The 18,090-nt window shown below is 59.0% G+C and overlaps 1 protein-coding gene across 1 annotated transcript; it reads left to right on the top strand.

The window, feature by feature from the left end:
* The first annotated feature begins 228 nt into the window (after window positions 1-228).
* On the top strand, window positions 229-16,914 carry METRNL (meteorin like, glial cell differentiation regulator). The gene is made up of 4 exons (XM_075562442.1): window positions 229-622; window positions 6,431-6,816; window positions 14,543-14,602; window positions 16,068-16,914. The coding sequence occupies exons 1-4, from the start codon at window positions 453-455 to the stop codon at window positions 16,385-16,387; spliced, it is 936 nt and encodes a 311-aa protein (XP_075418557.1). The 5' UTR covers window positions 229-452; the 3' UTR covers window positions 16,388-16,914.
* The last annotated feature ends 1,176 nt before the right edge of the window (window positions 16,915-18,090 follow it).

Genomic DNA, 18,090 nt, shown 5'->3' on the forward strand with positions numbered 1-18,090 from the left:
CCCTGCCCGCAGAGCCCCAGCCTGTGCCACCCGCAGGCCACGCGCCCCCGGCGCAAGGCGCCTGGGCCCGGAGCCGGCGTGCTGGCGCGGAGGCGGGGTCGGGACCCGGCCGGTCCAGGGCAAGGGGCGGGTCCGCGTCCGGGTCCGGGGTGGGCCGGGGGCGGGTCCGAGGGGCGGGCCGGCTGGCAGGGCCCCGCCCCCCAGCTGAGTCCGGACCGCGGATCTCCTACTCGCTAACTTCGGAGGCTCCGCGCGGCTGCTGCGGCTCCGGCTCCGGCTCCGGCTCCGGCGGCTGGGTCTCGGCCAGGATGGGCAGGCGGCCGCGGCGGTGGCTCGGGGGGCGCGCGAGGTGACCCGCCAGGGTCTCGCGAGCCCGCTGCCGGCCGCGCCAGGTCGAGGGGCTGCCTAGTGGCGCGCGGGCGCCGAGCCGGAGTCCGAGCCCGAGCCTGAGCATGCGAGGCGCGGCGCGGACGGCCCGGGGGCGCACGGGGCAGCTGTGGCCGTGGCCCCCCGCCCTCGGCCCGGCCCCGCCGCGTCCGCCGCTGTTACTGCTCCTGCTGATTATGCTGCTGAGCGGCGCGGGCGCGCAGTATTCCAGCGACCTGTGCAGCTGGAAGGGGAGGTGAGTCCGCGCTGACGACCCGGGCCTCGAGACCCCTACCCCCACCGCCGCCCTTCCCCGGGGTGTGAGCTGGCGGGCCGGGGGCTCAGCGGGCGGGGCGCTCCTCGGGTCGGTCCCGCCTCCGTCCCCAGCCCCCGGCTCAAGAACAAAAGAGCCCGCGGCCGCTGGGTCCCCTGGCCCGGAGGACGCCCGCGGGAGGTGCTCCCTCAGCGCAGCGGGGTCCTGCCCGACTGCCCCCGCTGAGACCCCAGACACCGCGGGCCGCCCACCCCGCATTGCTCCCGGAGCCCGGGGGCCGGGATCCTGTCAACCCTTGCCAGTGGCGGGGAGTCGCGCGCCCCGAGGCCGCCCTGGGCCCGGAGGAGCAAAGCTAGCCTGGGGGCCGGCGGGAAGTGGCAGCTCTGGGGACCGAGGGGGCCCTCACTGCCCGCAGCGCTGTCCATCGCCCCGCCGGCACCTGTGCTCGTAGGCCGAGCGCGGGCCCCGCCGAGCCCCTGCCCCTGGCCGGCTGAAGGTCAGGCCGCCCTTGCCCGCCAGCGCGCTGAGCCCGCCGACCCCCACCCTCCCTGCCGTCCCTCTCAGTGGCGGCGGCCGAGGACTTTCTTCTAATTGAAGTGTGACACGCAGAGAGGGGCGCGAGGCCCCAGTGCGCGGGCGGGCAGGCGCTTTGAGAGCGCTGGACTGGGCGGCCGCGGCGTCGCGGGCAGCCTGGTTCGCTCCGCTCTGAGGGCCAGAGCCCACACTTCTCTGGGAGTAGCTGGCCAAGTATTTTGGGGCCCAGGGACAGCGCTGGGGCTGTCCCCACGTTGTAAGCTCCCTTCCCTTCTGCGCCCCTGCCCCCACACCCCCCCCCACCCCGTCCCAGTCTGAGCTGGCAAAGTCCGAGTGTGTGCATGTCCTATGTGTGTCACAAGTTTGGTGAAGCAGGTTTTCCAGTCAGGCTAGGGGGGATCCAGTTAGCAGTGCCTGGCCGCGAAGATCAAGGTAGTCACCTTGGACCCTCACAGCCTCTCTCCTTGGAAGCCCCAGATCCGGGATCAACCTCCTTCCCCTTCTGGAACAAGGCTCTGCATGGGCTTTGGGCTAGAGAACTTTGGGGTAGGTTGGGCTCATGGGGTGAGGCTGAGGAGCAGCCCAGGGAGTGCTCTGCCCACTCTCCTGCATCAGGACAAGTGAGGGAGCCGAAGGCTGGGGCTGGACTGCAGTGAGTAGACACACTGGAGCATGTGGGGGAGAGCTGGTCCCCAGAATGCTGGCGCCGGCATGAGCTGGACCCCAGCCTCTGAGCTGACACATCTGGGGCTGCCCTCTTCCCTGAGCTGGTCATTAAACACCCTGCTCACAGCCTCCTGGGGAAGTGGCCTGCGGAACCCAGGTCAGGTCCTCCCTGCAGGTTCCATGATGAGTAGCTGCACCCTCTGCAAGGGGGGTGGGTGGGTGCTGTGAGTGAGGGGCAGACTCCTGCAGTGAGTGTTTGCAGAGAGCTGGAGGGGTCGCCTGTGAGCCTCTGTCATAGCTGAGACTGGCTGGCTGGATCCTTGGGAGACCAGTCCTGGTGAGAGGGCTACAGGCATGATCTAGGGGGCTTCTATGAGCTCCGCCAAATGCGCCCAACGCCCAGATCAGCTGACCCACTTATAGTGGTTTACAACTTTTTACGAGCTGTCCTGGCGATGGTGCAGGGTGGATCCTGACCCCCTGACAGGAAGAGTTGCTGTTTATTACTCTGCCCACTCACTCCGGCCAGCCCAAAGTATGTTTCTAGGCAATTAAACGGGTGGCTTTGGTGTTCTGCTCTTTATTAGTGGCCATAAAGGTGGACCCTGAACTTCTCACACTGTCGGCAGGCGGCTTTGCAGACACAGGCACACCTGGGCCACCAACATGCAAGTTACAGAAAGGCAGCCCATGTCAGCACAGGCTTTCAGTCTCACCTGGCTCCCACGCTCTTGCTCTCACGTCAGTGGCCGAGACAGTGACACCAGCGAGGGAGGTGGCTTCTGCTGGACCCCGGGATCCCATGCCAGTGAGACCTATTTGCTTCACCGAGAGTCCGTGGTGGCCTCCAACAGCTCCTCTTTTCCATCAAGCTGTATCCACCTAGGCAGTGATCTTGGAAAACACATTTATTCAGTGGGATGAATCTGTGAGCAAGTCATTCTTCATCCTTCTCCCGGGGCACATGGCTCACCATGTCTGCCTGGGTAGGCCTGCCAGGGGCTCATACAGAGCGTGTGGTCACTTCCCCAGCAGCAGGGCTGACCTGGACGGCAGAGGCCGGACTCTGCCTCTGTGTCATAGCAATATTGTGTCAATGGATGTTTTCTCAGGACTGCTGCAGTGGTAAAAGGTTGGGAGCATTCAGTGTCCTGGTAATAATTGGCACACACCCTGAGCTCTGACCTCATCCTGGAACCTGTGGGTGGAGGTTTGTTGGGGGGTGTCCATGCGAGGATCCCGTGTGGAGGGCCTGGCTGGTTTCTTGTTTTGATATGAAAGAAGAGGCAATGTCAGGCCATTGGTCGGTGGTAGGTAGGCCTCAGGATGGCCCCTCCCCTGTGGGCTCACTAGCCACAGGGCGGAGGATGGGGACCCTTCTTGCGTTTGGTCTCCTTTCATCCCTGTGAGTCAGAAGTGACCCTGTGGCGGTGCGATGGTGTCTTGGGGGTTTCACCTTCACACCAGCCTGCTCTCTTGGCAGCCAAAATGGTGCCTGGTGGAAAAACAGAGCTTGAGGTTATGTGTGTGAGGGGCCAGGGGGTAGCCCCTGACTCAGCCTGCCCCCACGAGGTGTGGGTGGAGGGTGGGCCTCCCTGTGCCCCCACTGTGAGCCCAGGATGGAAGGGAAGCCCTCAGAGTGGTCCAGATCCTCGGGTGCAATCTCTTTACTGACTGGGGCCCTGTGTGTGTGTGTGTGTGTGTGTGTGTGTGTGAGAGAGAGAGAGAGAGAGAGAGAGAGAGAGAGAGAGAGAGAGAGAGAGAGAGAGATTGAGAGAGAGAGAGAGAGAGAGAGAGAGAGAGAGAGAGAGAGAGAGAGAGAGAGAGTTGAGGGTTGGTGTCCAGGCTCAGGGCAAGTGTCCAGCTGCCCCTTGGTGCGGGAGACAGAAGAGGAGGGACACAAGGAAAGTGTGCTGTGGCTGTGTAAGAGCAGGGCTGATTATAGTTGCAGGTGGCAGCCACTCACCATTTAGTCTAATTTCTACACAGCACAGTAATCATGTCCATCCACACATGTGTCAGACGAGCTTGTGTGAGTTTATTTGGGTGTAATTTGGAATTCTGCCCTACATGTGCAGCCCTGGTAGCTGTCTGAACCAGGGCTGGCCCAGCACCATCTAGGACACTGGGGTGGGGTGAGGGGAGGGGCAGGGAGCAAGGCCAGGGGGCGTTGCCCCTCTACACCTTCCTCTGATGTGGTTTGCAGCAAGACTGAAGCCCCTGCTTGCAGCGGGGCAGTGGGGCCAGCGCGGAGGCCAGAGCACGCAGGAGTGAACCGCAGTCAATGTGAACCATGTGTGTGCTGGCCGCTGCAGAGGGGTTTCTGGTAAACGCACTCTGCAGGCAGCACTCTGAACTTGTTGAGTCCACCGAAAAATCTGAGGAATGCGGGGAAACCTGTATGTTGTCTGATCAGAAGCAAATTCGTGAAATCAGATGCTGAGTTGAACGGCCACTGGTCAGGGCCCAAGGCCGCTCTGCGGCCACGATGTAACTGTTGGCCACAGGTGACTTTTACAGCCCCATTCTGGGGAGAAACTTCAAAGGTTCGATTACTTACATTCTCTCCCAAGCAGAGTGGTCTTTACCAGTGTGCCCACAGCAGCCCTCCTGCTTTGCTCGGGGCAGAACCCATGGGGTGGGGGTGGGGGGCAGCTGCCTCCACAGGCTTCCTAGTTCTCCTTTGCTACACGCTCTCACGTACCTGAGGGGTGGAGGGGGGCACCTCCTCCCATAGAGGTCACGGCCCACTTTTCTTTTTTTTAATCATTTTATTGGGGGCTCATACAACTCTTGTCACAATCCATACATACATCAATTGTGTAAAGCATATTTGTACATTCATTGCCCTCATCATTCTCAAAACATTTGCTCTCCACCTAAGCCCTTGGCATCAGGTCCTCATTTTTTCTCCTCCCTCCCTCATGAGCCCTTGATAATTTATAAATTATTTTGTCATATCTTGCCCGGTCTGACGTCTCCCTTCACCCACTTTTCTGTTGTCCATCCCCCAGGGAGGAGGTCACATGTAATCGGTTCCCTCTTTCCAACCCACTCTCCCTCTACCCTCCCAGTATCGCCACTCACATAGCTGGTCCTGAAGGTATCATCCACCCTGGATTCCCTGTGTTTCCAGTTCCTATCTGTACCAGTGTATATCCTCTGGTCTAGCCAGACTTGCAAGGTAGAATTCGGATCATGATAGTGGAGGTGGGGGGTGGGGGGTGGTGGGAGGAAGCATTTAGGAACTAGAGGAAAATTGTATTTTTAATCGGTGCTACATCACACCTTGACTGGCTCATCTCTTCCCCTACACCCCTCTGCAAGGGGATCTCCAGTGGCCAACAAATGGGCTTTGGGTTTCCACTCTGCACTTCCCCCCTCATTCACTATGGTAAGATTTTTTTTGTTCTGATGATGCCTTGCACCTGATCCCTTCGACACCTTGTGATCGCACAGGCTGGTTGGTGTGCTTCTTCCATGTGAGCTTTGTTGCTTCTGAGCTAGATGGCTGCTTGTTTACCCTCAAGCTTTTACGACCCCAGACACTATATCTTTTGATAGCTGGCCACCATCAGCTTTCTTCACCACATTTGCTATTCACCCGCTTTGTCTTCAGCGGTTGTATCGGGAAGGTGAGCATCATGGAACGCCAATTTAACAGAAGAAAGTATACTTGCATTGAGGGAGTACTTGAGTGGAGGCCCAATGTCCTTCTGCTACCTTAATACTAAACCTATAAATATAGGCACATAGATCTATTACCCCATCCTCATATAAAAATATATTTGCATATATACATGTCTTTATCTAGACCTCTATAAATGCCCTTTGCCTCCCAGCTCTTTCCTCTATTTCCCTTGACTTTCCTCCTGTCCCACTATCATGCTCAGTCCCCACCTGGGTTTCAGCAATACCTCTTCGTTACATTGCCCTTGACCATGCCCTACCAGGCCTCCCACACCCACCTCACCACCATTTTGGATCACTTGTTGTTACCTTGTCCCTGGGTTTGTTAACACCACTTCCTTTCCCTCCACCTCCCCCTCTCCCATGTCCCCACCAAACTGTCAGTCCCATTGTTTTATTTAGACAGACCTGCGACGGCCCACTTTTCTAAAGGCACCTTGTACCAAGTTTGTTGCTTTAAAATACTGCCAGCCACGATGCCGGGGCCTCTGGTCTGGGAGTGCACGCTCTGTGCTGGAATGGTGGGCTGAGGGAGATGCAGGCGCCTGTGTCTATGCATCAAGAGGCTGCCAGAGGACTGGCAGTGGTTACTACTTAGGACTGGTGTGCACATTCCCGAGTCTGGGGCTGCGTGGCGTCTCCTGGCTTTTCCTCTCTGAGGTATCTGCTGGTTCTCACTTACACATACCTGCCACCTCCAATGGTCAGAATGGAGGGCATCTGGAGGGCTCAGTGCCTCGGGGCCCCAAAGATACAGCTGTTGGATGTTGGAGGGTGGCCGTAGGGGTCGTGCAGAGGTGACTGTATGGGCAAGCCCCTAGAGTTGCACACTGTGGCCTGCTTAGGGTGAGGGCAGTGGGCACTGGCTGGCTGACTGACGCTGGCTCTCTCCTCCTGCAGTGGGCTGACGCATGAGGCGCACCGGAAGGAGGTGGAGCAGGTTTACCTGCGCTGCTCAGAGGGCGCCGTGGAGTGGATGTACCCAACTGGGGCGCTCATCGTCAACCTCCGCCCCAATACCTTTGCCCCCTCCAAGCACCTGACTGTGTGTATCAAGCCAGCTGCCGGTGCTTCGGGGGCCAACATCTACCTGGAGAAGACGGGTGCCCTGCGGCTGCTGGTGCGGGATGGTGAGCAGGGCCCCAACCGGGTGCGCTGCTTCGGCCTCAACCAGGGAGCCCTCTTTGTGGAGGCCACGCCCCAGCAGGACATCAGCCGCAGGACCACCGGCTTCCAGTATGAGCTGCTGCACGGGCGCTCCAGCTCAGACCTGCTCCCACTCTCTGGTGAGTGGAACTGGCGTGAGGGCCATGCTGGGGCACAAAAGGCAGGTGCCAGGGCATGGGGAGGGAGCACACAAGGACATGTGGGATCATCAGAAGGACACGCAGGGGGTGGGGGGGGGAGGGGGCTGCACCGGGGCATCAGGGCACTCTGGAACATCAGAGGCACGTGAGATGTTTGTCATCAAGCCTGTGTCAGGGGCCCACGCTGTGATTCAGCAGGCATTGAGTGGGGGACGAGTAAACCAACCTCCTCATGAGTCTGGGCGTCGTGGGCTCCTTTCCTGGTGGGACACGAGGTTCCTCCTCCCCCGGCACAGCTCCGGAAATAGCCTTCCTGGTTGGGCCTGGTGGGCCTGCCCCGCAGCCTGGAAGCTGAGGGGCATGGAGGCTCCAGATGTGAATCCAGGCTGAGGGCTGGGGCCCCTGTGCACCCCGGCTTGTGGCTCTGTTACTACGTGTTGTGCAGGGAGGCGATGCCCTCAGACTCCAGGGTGAGCCCTGCTCCTGACTCAGGGTCTGCAGGTTGGTGGGCAAGCTAGGTGTCAAGCCGGCCTCGCCCTCCCCAGGCAGTGCACATCAGTGAGGTCACTTTGTCCTCGGGACACTTGTGACTTTAGGATGGAGGGTCTGCGAATGTCCCTGGGGGTGGGGTTGGCCCGGTGGTTGCAAGGGGACAGACCTGGGAGGCCCTGCCTGTGTTGGAGAAAGGGCGTGAGTCAGAGTGGCTGCTCAGAGAGTGCTGGAGGGTGTTGAGGAGGGGCTCCCTACAGGGGGACTGGGGGGGCTGGCAATGTAGGAGGAGTCTGTTGATTCAGGTGGGCATCTGGGGACCAGGCAGAATATCCATTTCCCAGGTGAGTCCAAGTGGTCTCAGATCCTGAATGACTGAGGGTCCAAGGGTCTGTATAAGAAGTTCTCCTCACTACGGATGTGGTGGGGAGTAGTTCTGACCTCATGGAGCCTCAAGGTGACCCCATAGCACCCCTGCCCCCAGCCCTGCTGCAGGTTTGCAGCGCCATATCTGGGGTTCACAGCTCTGCCCCTGGCCGGTCCGGCCTCTGAGAATTGGAAATTGGGCTGTTGTAAGTGTGGACAAGCATGCATGGGGGTCTGTGGGGGCCCTGCCTATTCAGCCTGCAGTCTGCCATTGATGCTGCTGCTCCTCCTGCCCCCCAGGGCCCTCAGCCCAGCTCCCTGACAGCAACATGGACTGCCTGCCTGGAGCTCCAGTCACCAGGCCCTTCCTGCCCCTTTGGGATCCAGCCTTTGTCCTTCATTGCCAGGACCAGCACGGGGCTCCAGGGCTGGCCTGAAAATGGTCGATGGCTAATTTCCTCTCTCGTCGTTCTAAGTCTGTGAGTCACAGTCCCTTCTCTTTGGGCGTCCTAGGAGTCAGTCTCTCTTATTCTTGGCTCAGCCCGGTCTGTCTGCCACCCTTGGCCCTCGAAGCTCCCGTCTGCCTGCCCAAGTCATCTGTCACCCCTGTGACAGGGGCCCTGGGCCGCGGGCAGGATCTGAGATTTCTTGGTTGTCTGACTTCAGGGAGGGCCCTGCTGCATCAAAGGCTGGAGCTTGGGTTGGTGCTCAACACCCCGTGGATCTCTGGACTCGCAGAAAAAGTAATCTGGCCCTAAGCCTGGTGCTGAGGCTGCCCAGGTCAGGGTGGGAAAGACCCCTAAAGCTCTCTGCCATCAAGTTGATACCGACTCACAGCGAGCGACCCTGTAGATCAGGGAAGAATTGCCCCTGTGGGTTTCTGAGGCCCTGTATCTTTACGGGAGCAGAAAGCCTCATCGTTCTCCCAAGGAGCAGTTGGTGAGCTTGAACTACTGACCTTGTGGGTAGCGGCCTAACAGGTAACCAGCTCCACCACCAGGACTCCTTTTCAGGGTGGGGTAGTCTCCGTGTTTCATCAGCCGGGCGTAGACATAGCAGGGCTTGGGGCACCACCTCCCTCCCGAACGGGCGCCCATGTTTTACTGCTGTGACTTCCTGGCTCAGCTCAAGTTTCTGAACCTTCTGTCTCTCCCAGATGAAGTGTGTCTGTTAGGAGCCAAGTGAAATTGCTGGGTTCAGGAGCTGGAGCATTGAGGCCTGCTGTGCACGCACAGAATGTGTGGTGGGTCAGATGCTAAATGAAATGAACAGAGCGGCCTTCATCTTCAATTACGGGGGCAGGCGGGGAGCTGGGCCCGGCCCTGGAGGAGGCCCCGAGACAGAACAGGGCTCACTGTCCAACTCAGCAGAAAAGCAAGACCCACCCAGCCTGGAAAGCCCTGGGCCCCAGTGTGGCTTCCAGGCCCCGGTCCTGCACCCCGCAGCCCCTACCCCACTAGGACACTGGCTAGGTGCACCCTCTGATCAACCTGTGCGTGACACTCAGCACTGGTCCCCTGTCCCTGTGGCTGGAGTGTCGCTGCACTTGGGACATGTGATTTTTACGATTCCTGTTTGTAAGGTCTTGCCATGTGGCAGGATGTCACTGCTGTGGCTGCTTGCTAGACAAAATCGGCTCCTGCTCTGAGGTGTCTGCCCAGAGGCTGAGGTGACCGGAACCCAAGGCCTTAGCCCTCCGCCCCTCGTGGACCTAGGAAGGCTCAGGGTTGAGGGCTGGCTGTTTAAGTGGTCTGGGCACCCTTCCCTCGTATCCCAGCCCTGGTGGAGCAAACCCAAGCGGCCTCGATGGAGTTGGGCTGGGGGCTGATATGCCCTCTCAGGCACTTGCCTTTCAACAGGGACTGGGCCCTAAGCCGTTAATGCCGAAGGAATGGGCGCATAATCGTGGAATGTCAGCAAGGCCATCTGGCAGCCAGCCTCTCCTCAGCCAGCCAGCACTGCCTGAGAGCTGTCACATCCATCTGAGGGCGTCTCTGGGGTCTGGGTCTGAACCTGGTTAACCCAAGGCTTCAGTGAGTGTGGAGCTGAAGAGACAGGGGATACAGCAGGCAGGGGTGATCCAGGCCCTTCTGCCGGGCCTGTCTCCAGCCCATTGGCAGCGGCCGATGACCCACATCATGGCACAGGCATAGCTGTCAGTGAGCACCTCCAGCCACACCCTCACCTACACTTTAAACTTGGCAGTTCCCAACACTAGCAATTAACCTGGGTAGGAAGTGCCCACCCAGGATGCGGGGGAGGCCGAGCGCAGCAGGTCGGGGCGTGAGGATGGCGTGAGGAAGGAGGTTGGGGTGCAGCAGGTTGGGGTGTTGTGGGAGACAGTGGCATAGCAGGCCAGGGCGTTGTAGGACTCGGGGAAGTTGGGGAGGGGTTTAGGGTGCAACAGGTTGGGACGTTGTGGGAGGCTAGGGAGGAGATTGGGGCATAGCAGGTCGGGATGTTGCAGGACATGGAGGAGGTTGGGACACAGGTTGGGGTACTGTGGGACGTAGGGTGATATTGGGGGTATTATGGAAGGTTGGAGTGTTATAGGATGTGGGGAAGGTCAGGGAGGAAGTTGTGACAGGTTGGGGTGTTGTAGGATGTAGATGATGTTGGGGTATTATGGGAGGTTGGGGACTGTAGGTTGGGGTATTATGGGAGGTTGGGGAACTCTAGGCCACAGGGGAGGTATGGGAGAAGGCTAGGAGGAGGAGGTGTACGGGGGCAGTGGCTGGGGCTGAGAGGTGGGTAGGTGGGGTTCTTGGTTCTGAGGGACAGAGATGGAATCCTGTCCCCAGCCTGTGCTCATATTTCCCTCTGGGCTTGTAGCAGGTGGCCTGGCTCCCGAGGCTTTGGGTTTGGCATCCGGCCAGGAGAGCAGAGTGGGGAGACCATGGCCAGACAAGCTGGAGGACCAGGTGGGCCTTGGGCAGCAAGAGCAGAGGTGTGGGTTTGGGGCTGCCTGAGGGACCCTTGTAGCCCTGTGGTTTGTGGGAGTCAGGGGCCCAGGGGTGACAGGGCCATAAGTGAAGAGCACCCCGCCCCTGGAAGCACGAGGGCAGGCAGGGGTATTCTGTCCTGCCAAAGTGGTCTCATATTCCACCCCCATCGATACCCCGGGCCGCACATGGCACCGGTGCCAGGCAGGTGGTGGCCTTGGTGCTCAGATACCCTCATTCCGATCAGCCCGCTGCCCCCTGGCACCCATTGTGCCTGCCAGTCAGCAGCCACCCCCGAGCCCTACCATCTTCACTTTGGAGCCTGTCTATCCCCCCGCCCCTCAGGCCCTGCTGCCACTTCCAACAAGTCTTCCCGTCACAAAAGTATGTCCAAGGCTCCCCCACCTGTGCTCTGGCCCCCACCACAACCCCCACACCACAGCCTCCTGTGCCCCATTCATTTCTCACCCTTCCCAGCGTAAGACACCTGTCCTCCCGGGAGAAGAGGCTCTGTGTGCCGTTCCACAGCCACAGCATCGGCAGCAGGCCCAATTGATCGGTGATTGTTCCTGGATGGAACCTCCAAGTTACAGCCCAGCCATTGACCCCTGTGAAGTAGAGCCTCTGCAGTCTGATGCCTGGTTCTGTGGCCACCCCCCGAGACCCTAGTGGGTGGCCCCAAGCCTTGGAGGTGCTGGTGGCCAGGGTGGCTCAAATCACAGCAGGGGCCAAAGCTGGCACCCCGCCCATCTATCACTGAAGTTCAGACTGGGACCCTGGGTCCAGAGGCACCTAGGCTTCACCACCAACCCCAGGTACAGGTGACTGGGCTGCCCTGTGGGGTCCCTGCAGAACCAAAGATGCTCCTGGAAGCTGGTGGGACTGGACCCTGGACCTCAAGCTCCTTCCTCCGCTGGGCTGCGGCCTCCTTAGGCTTGGATGTTGACCTGAGAGTGCTGTCGGCACCTCCCGAAGAATTCAGGGCAAAGAATCCCGGGTGGGCAAGTGCCCGAAGGGTCCCCACTTACTACTCTAAAGGGGGTGCCCAGGGCTGGACAGTCTCTCCGCAAGAAAGGGCTGTAGGTGGACCATCGCCCCAGGACCCCAGGCCACTGGGAAACCAGGTACTGGCACCCATGGTCCCCCGCAGGCCTGCCTAGGGAACTCCTGGGGTCTGGTTACCTTTGTCCACATTTGGGGGTGGGGGGAGGGACAGTGCCTAGGGCTTGGGGTGAAAGGAGGATCACAGCCTTAGCTGAGAAGGACTTGATTTAAAAGGAATCAAACCGGTTGTTCTTGTTCTCCAGCTTTTCCTGCTGGTGATAACCTGCTGGGTGAGGAGGGGCTGCTGGGGTGGGTGAGTCAGCAGGGGGTGGGGTGGGGAAGGCGGGCCTGCAGGTGTGCCTCCAAGGTCATGGAAACCGCTGAGTCCCTCAACCTGCCCTCTGCTCTGTGAGCACTCCTGCCTCTGGGCTGGGCAGGTCTGGAAGGGCAGGCAGGTCAGCATAGATCTGGGATCTGCGGCTGGAGGTTTGGGACACCATTAGTGTATCCAGGGTCCAGTGGAAACCTGCTGACAGACCAACCTGCGGCCTCAAATGTGGAGGCAGCCCCCAAATGTCATGATTTCAGCCTTCTATTAAGTTCACAGAATCAGAACAGACCCAGAAACTCAAAGCAGGTGGGTGCAGTCGCCCTCATTAGTGCAGTGTGGTTAGTACCGTGGTGTGTGTGGTGGTACTTAAAGTGGTTTGTGTATTGTGTAGTTAGTATAGTGGTACATATAGTGGTATGTCAAATGGCTAGTACAGTACAGTATTGTGTAGTTGGTACCATGGTATATATAGTGGTACATATAGTAGTTAATACAGTATAATATTGTGTGGTTTGTATAGTGACATACATAGAGTGGTACGTATAGTGGTTAGTACAGTACCGTATTGTGTAGTTAGTGTAGTGTTATGCCCAGTGCTTAGTACAGTATGGTATAGTTCGATGGTGGTGTATGTATAGTGATACATATAATGGTTAGTATAGTATCACGTAGTTAGTACAATGGTGTACACATAGTGGTACGTATAATGGTTAGTGTAGTATAGATCATATAGTCGTACGGAAGTGTATGTGGTGGTATGTAGTGCATAGTTTCATGTAGTTGGTACGGTGGTATATATAGTGGTTCATACAGCATGGTCTTGTGTACTTGGTATAGTGGTACGTATAATGTCAGGCATAGTGGTCAGTACAGTATCATATAAGTCAGGTGTCCTCAAACTTTTTAAACAGGGGGCCAGTTCACTGTCCCTCAGACCCGTTGGAGGGCTGGACTATAGTCTAAAAAAAAACTATGAACAAATTCCTATGCACACTGCACATATCTTATTTTGGAGTTAAAAAAACAAATGGGACAAAAACACCGGCGGGCCGGATAAATGTCCTCGGCGGGCCGCTTGTGGCCCGTGGGCTGTAGTTTGAGGATGCCTGATATAAGTGGTTAGTACAGGATAGCATCATGTAGTTAGTTTAGTGGTATATATAGTGGTACATATGATGTTACATATAGTGGCTCATATGGTATAGTATTGTGTAGTTGGTATGGCAGTACATATAGTGGTCAGTACAGTAGCATGGGCCGTGGTTACTATAGTCTACCATAGTGGGACCTGTAGTGACACACGTAGTGGTAGGTACAGTTCATATAGTTAGTACCGGGGTACTTACAGTGGTGTGTGTCTGTAGTGGTCAGTGCAGTATAGTTCACATAGTGGTTAGCACCCATCCTGAGGGCACAGATGCTGAAATGTGTGCTCCGAGAGCCAAGGCCTGACACTGAGTTTGTTCCTCACCACAGAAATGACCTGGCAGGGCTACATGTCAGGGAAGGCCAGTGAGGCCAAAGCAGGGACAGGGTCCCTGGGAGGAGCCCTATGTAGGCCTGTAGAGACCCAGGCAGCCTGGGAAGACATTACCCTCTGCTGCCCTCCCCCACCCCCTGTTTGGGAGCTAACATTCCAGGGCTTGGTTGGAAGAGGTGCTGAGTTCCTGCCTCAGTGTTAGAGCCGGAGTGGCCAGTCTGGCGGGGTGAGTGGCCTAGAGACTAGAGTGGGTGAGGACACTCCTCCCTAGCTTGAGTCAGACCCTGTGGGCTGTGATTGCTTGCTGGAATCAGGAAGGTGTCCTCTTGGCTTGGCCCCAGAAGGAGCAGGCAGCTGTGAAGGGGGCTGAACAGTCCTTGAGTGGGGGCAGGAAGGTGTCTGAGTGGGGGACATGGGGACATTCATTATTGGGGCTTGGGTGAAGGGCAGTGGGGCATCCATGGTGAAGGGTATTGGGGCATCTGTGAGTAGGGTGCAGGGGGGTGTCCGTGAATGAGGGGCAGTGAGATGTCTGTGGGTGGGGGGCAGTGGGTGGCACTGGGGCATCCATGGGTGGGGGTAAGAACCAGGTAAAGCTGGTGCTCCTTGGAGGCTAGTTTGAGGGACGTGGTTTGGAGAACTGCTCCCCACTAAGGGCCGTGTTGGGGGTGAGTGGTGGTGGGTGGGTCTGCCTGCATGGGTCAAGGTTGTCCTTCAGAGAGAAGGTGGTCTGTCTCACCCCTGCCCGCCCTGTGCTCCCAAAGTGCCCTTTGAAGAAGAGCTAGGAGAGACACAGGCCCGGGAGTCTTGGAGCTAAGGGCCTGGGTGGGGCGAGTCAGTTTCGTTTGTGAGTGGAGTCTGACAGACATGCCCTATAAAACAGCAAGCGGGTCCAGGGCCGTGACACAGATGCCGTGACACTGAGCTGGTAGGGGGAGGGTCGGTGACACACTGACTGTGCCGGCCAGACTGGCCTTGCTGGACATGGTCTTCCTGCTCGGCCCCTGCTCTGGTCCGCCCCCCCCCCCTACCTGACACCGTCTCTCCCCACAGCCCCGTGCCGCCCCTGCAGTGACACCGAGGTGCTCCTGGCTGTGTGCACCAGCGACTTCGGTGAGTGTCGGCCCCTGCTCCTGTTCCTGCCACAGGGCCTCCCAGGTCACACCTGGAGCCACTTTGGCCCCAGGCCCAGCACAGGCTCTGCCCTGTGGGAAGGGGGCAGGCAGCCAAGGCCCCAGCCCTGTTGCCTTTGCCCTGTCCACTACCCATGGCAGAGGTAGAAAGGGACTCTTCCTCCTGGGCACTGAGGGAGTTCTCTTATGCCAGGGGTGAGGACTCTGCACATGTGTGTACATGCAGACACCCACTCGTGTGAACATGTGGAATTGTGCACACCATGTACACGTACTCATCCGCATGCATGTCTGGACACATGCCAATATGCAGGCACACAGACACATGGGAATGCAAATTCAGACATAGACACACAGGTTGCAAATTTGCACACACATGCAGATATGCAGGCACCATGCACACCAGCGTGCACACACATTCACCCACACATAGCTGTACATGCACGTGTGGCACGTGCACACACCCCAGAAATATTCCCAGCAGCTACCCTCTGCAGATGAAGCTGCTGCCCTGCGACGCCTGCAGCAGAGGGCTTGGCGAGGTCTTCTCTCGGGAAGTGTTTTATAAACATCCCTGTCAGCGGCCTGGGGGTCACTGGCAACCTCGGAGCAGGACTCCCCTCCTTGGTCAAGGCCCTGGCCAGGGGCTGGCTGGAGTGCTGAGGCTGGTGGGCTTGGAGGCCAGGGCCAAAGGACACCCCCAGCCCCCCATGTATGATGTTTGTACAGATTCCCTGCCAGTGCCCAGCACAACCCCCTCCACTGTGTCCCCGCCAGCACTACCCCATATAGCCGCTGTCCAGCACGGCCCTGGCCAAGTCATGGCCATGATCCTCCCCCCAGCCCAGGGATGGCTTGTTACTCACTGCTTCAGCCCTCCCCATACATGGTCCTCCCTCCCTACCCGCATGGGACTCTCCCTGCTGTGGCTCATACTGCCCTGACCCCCTCCTGCCTGGGTCGCCCCACAGCACTGCCTGTCCCTGTCCTCTCCCGGCCATGACCATTCCCAGCACTGCCCGCTCCTTGCATGGCCCTCCTTCTACCCCCCCTCCTTGCATGTCCCCCCCCCAAGTGGCCCTTGCTATCCCATGATATACCTGTCTCCCAGCAGTGCCCCCTAGGCCTGGCCTTCCCCTTCAACGTGCCCCACCCCCCAAGCCTGTTCCCCTCTGCACGATGTGTTGGCTGTGCTGCTGTGCCTGGTGTGCGTTGTCTCCCCAATGTGGCGGCCCCGTCGTGGCCCCTGTGTGTAGCACCCAACCTTGGTCCTCGTGTGTGACTGCCGTGCGTGGTGGGTTGGCCCTGACACCTTTGTGCCTGTGAGTGGTACTTGGGAGTGCTGGGTTAGGCCAATGCCCATTAGTATTGGGCAGCCGTGCTGTGTGTTGGCCTTGGGTGGTAACCAGGACCCCTGCTGACCGTCCCTGTGTCCTTCCCCACAGTCGTCCGAGGCTCCATCCAGGATGTCACCCACAAGCCAGAGCAGCAGGAATCAGCCATCCACCTGCAGGTGAGCAGGCTGTACCGGCAGAAGAACAGGATTTTCCAGCCGGACCCTGCAGGCGGTGGCCGCTGGCGGGGCCATATCAAGACGCTGCTTGAGTGTGGGGTCCGGCCTGGTCACGGGGACTTCCTCTTCACTGGCCAGATGCACTTTGGGGAGGCCCGACTGGGCTGTGCCCCACGGTTCCAAGACTTTCAGAGGGCATATCGGGATGCCGAGGCCAAGGGACTGAACCCGTGTGAGATTGGCATGGAGTGAGAGCTTCTAGGCCACCCTGCCCACCACACACCACTGACCACAGAGGCCCCGAGTCCTGGACAGCTGCTCAGTGGGGACGCCCAGCGAGGACGCCCCTGGGGATGCCCATGAGAACACCTGTAGGGACCTGTTCTGGGGGGATCCAGTGAGCCACTCGGTGGGGATGCCCCAGGGACATCGGCCTGGCCTGGTGCACAGGCTATGGAGGAGCTCCGAGAGCCGGCAGAGCATGCCGGGACGGGCTGGAAATATGCTGTAAATGCCAACTAAGTTATTATGTTTTAAGGATGTGCCGTGGGGACGCTCTGTGTCAGACTGCTGCTGGGCCGGCTGGGTACAGGGTCGGCCGGGCAGGCTCGAGATGGCCCTGTGGCCGTGGTGGGAGCCCAGGCCCCACTGGAGGGTGTTTCTGTGACAGAAACGTACACAGCCAAATACATGTGTTTTGTTCTAAAGAACGTTCTGTGCCGCCACTTGGGCTGGCAGTCATGTCCGTTCCAGAGAAATAAAGGCCCTGACTGGACCTAGCTCATGCAGTGCTCTGAGGGGCCCGCAGGCACAGGTGAACCAGTCTAGCAGGTAGCTGCACCTTCCCTGTCCTGGCCTCAGGACCTGGCTATCCCACCCCTACGCCTCCATGCTGCTGCTGCTGCCCAGGAGCGTGCAGGGAGGGCTCCGTGTGCCAGGCCCAACCTGCCCCAGTGTGCAGCAGGTTCTCAGGGCAAGAATCGAGCAGCAAGAAGGGCCACCAGTGGGTGTGGCCACTGGGTGGGGGGGGTCATTGGTGGGTGTGGCAACATGTGGGTGTGGTTGATGATGGGGCTGGCATAGATGGGTGTGGCCACAGGTGGGGCAGACGTGGGTGGTGTGGTTACAGGTGGGACTGGCTGCAAATGAAGGGATATGGCATGGGCATGGGCACAGGTGGGCAAAGTTACAGATGAAGTGGGCATGGGGAGGCAAGTCCCATGTGGCTTGTGCCTGAAGCCATGCGCAGGAGAAGTAGGACCTGCAACCCCTCCTGAGCTTTTGAGTCCAGACTCAGCTGGGCTGGGTCTGAAGCCTGGGCTTCCGTGGGGTCAGTGAGCTCTGCAGAGCAGCATCCTGAGGACCTTTGCCATCCAAAGGCTACTGCTGGGTGAGAGGGCCATGGGGTTGACTGCGAATGCTCATCTGGGGTCCCAGATGAAGTTGGTGGGAGGGGGTGCGGTCCTGGGATCCAGGGATGCTGGCCTCCTCATGCTGAGCCATGGGCAGTTGTTGGCGCCTGAGACAGTTGTTGGCGCCATGGGCAGTTGTTGGCCCTTCTGTCTGCTGGATGGTCCTGCAGGAGGGAGGCTGCCTCCTCCATCCTGGCATAGTGACTGCCTGCGGCTCCCCCAGGAGGGTCCCATGGGCAGAGAGGCCCCTCAGGCAGTAGCTGGTACAAGGGTTTCATCCACTGAATTAGGGGCTTTCACCGTTAGTGACCAACCAATGGAGCCGGTTAATCGGCCTACCAATGGAGCTGGTTAATCGGCCTCGAGGTGGGGTCTGGCCTGCTGACTGCCCACAGAAGTAGTCTGGCTGCGTGGTCGCAGTGGGCTGGGGATGTGGGCCTGCTGCTGGTGGGGACTTGGTGAGCCAGGCACCCTGTGTCTGGAGCAGGCACCCAGCATGACTCTGCTGCTAGAAAGAAGCCCTGGCCCCCAGGCACACCGCTC

The sequence above is a fragment of the Tenrec ecaudatus genome, chromosome 10 (assembly GCF_050624435.1).
Source record: "Tenrec ecaudatus isolate mTenEca1 chromosome 10, mTenEca1.hap1, whole genome shotgun sequence".
Classification (NCBI taxonomy): Eukaryota; Metazoa; Chordata; class Mammalia; order Afrosoricida; family Tenrecidae; genus Tenrec; species Tenrec ecaudatus.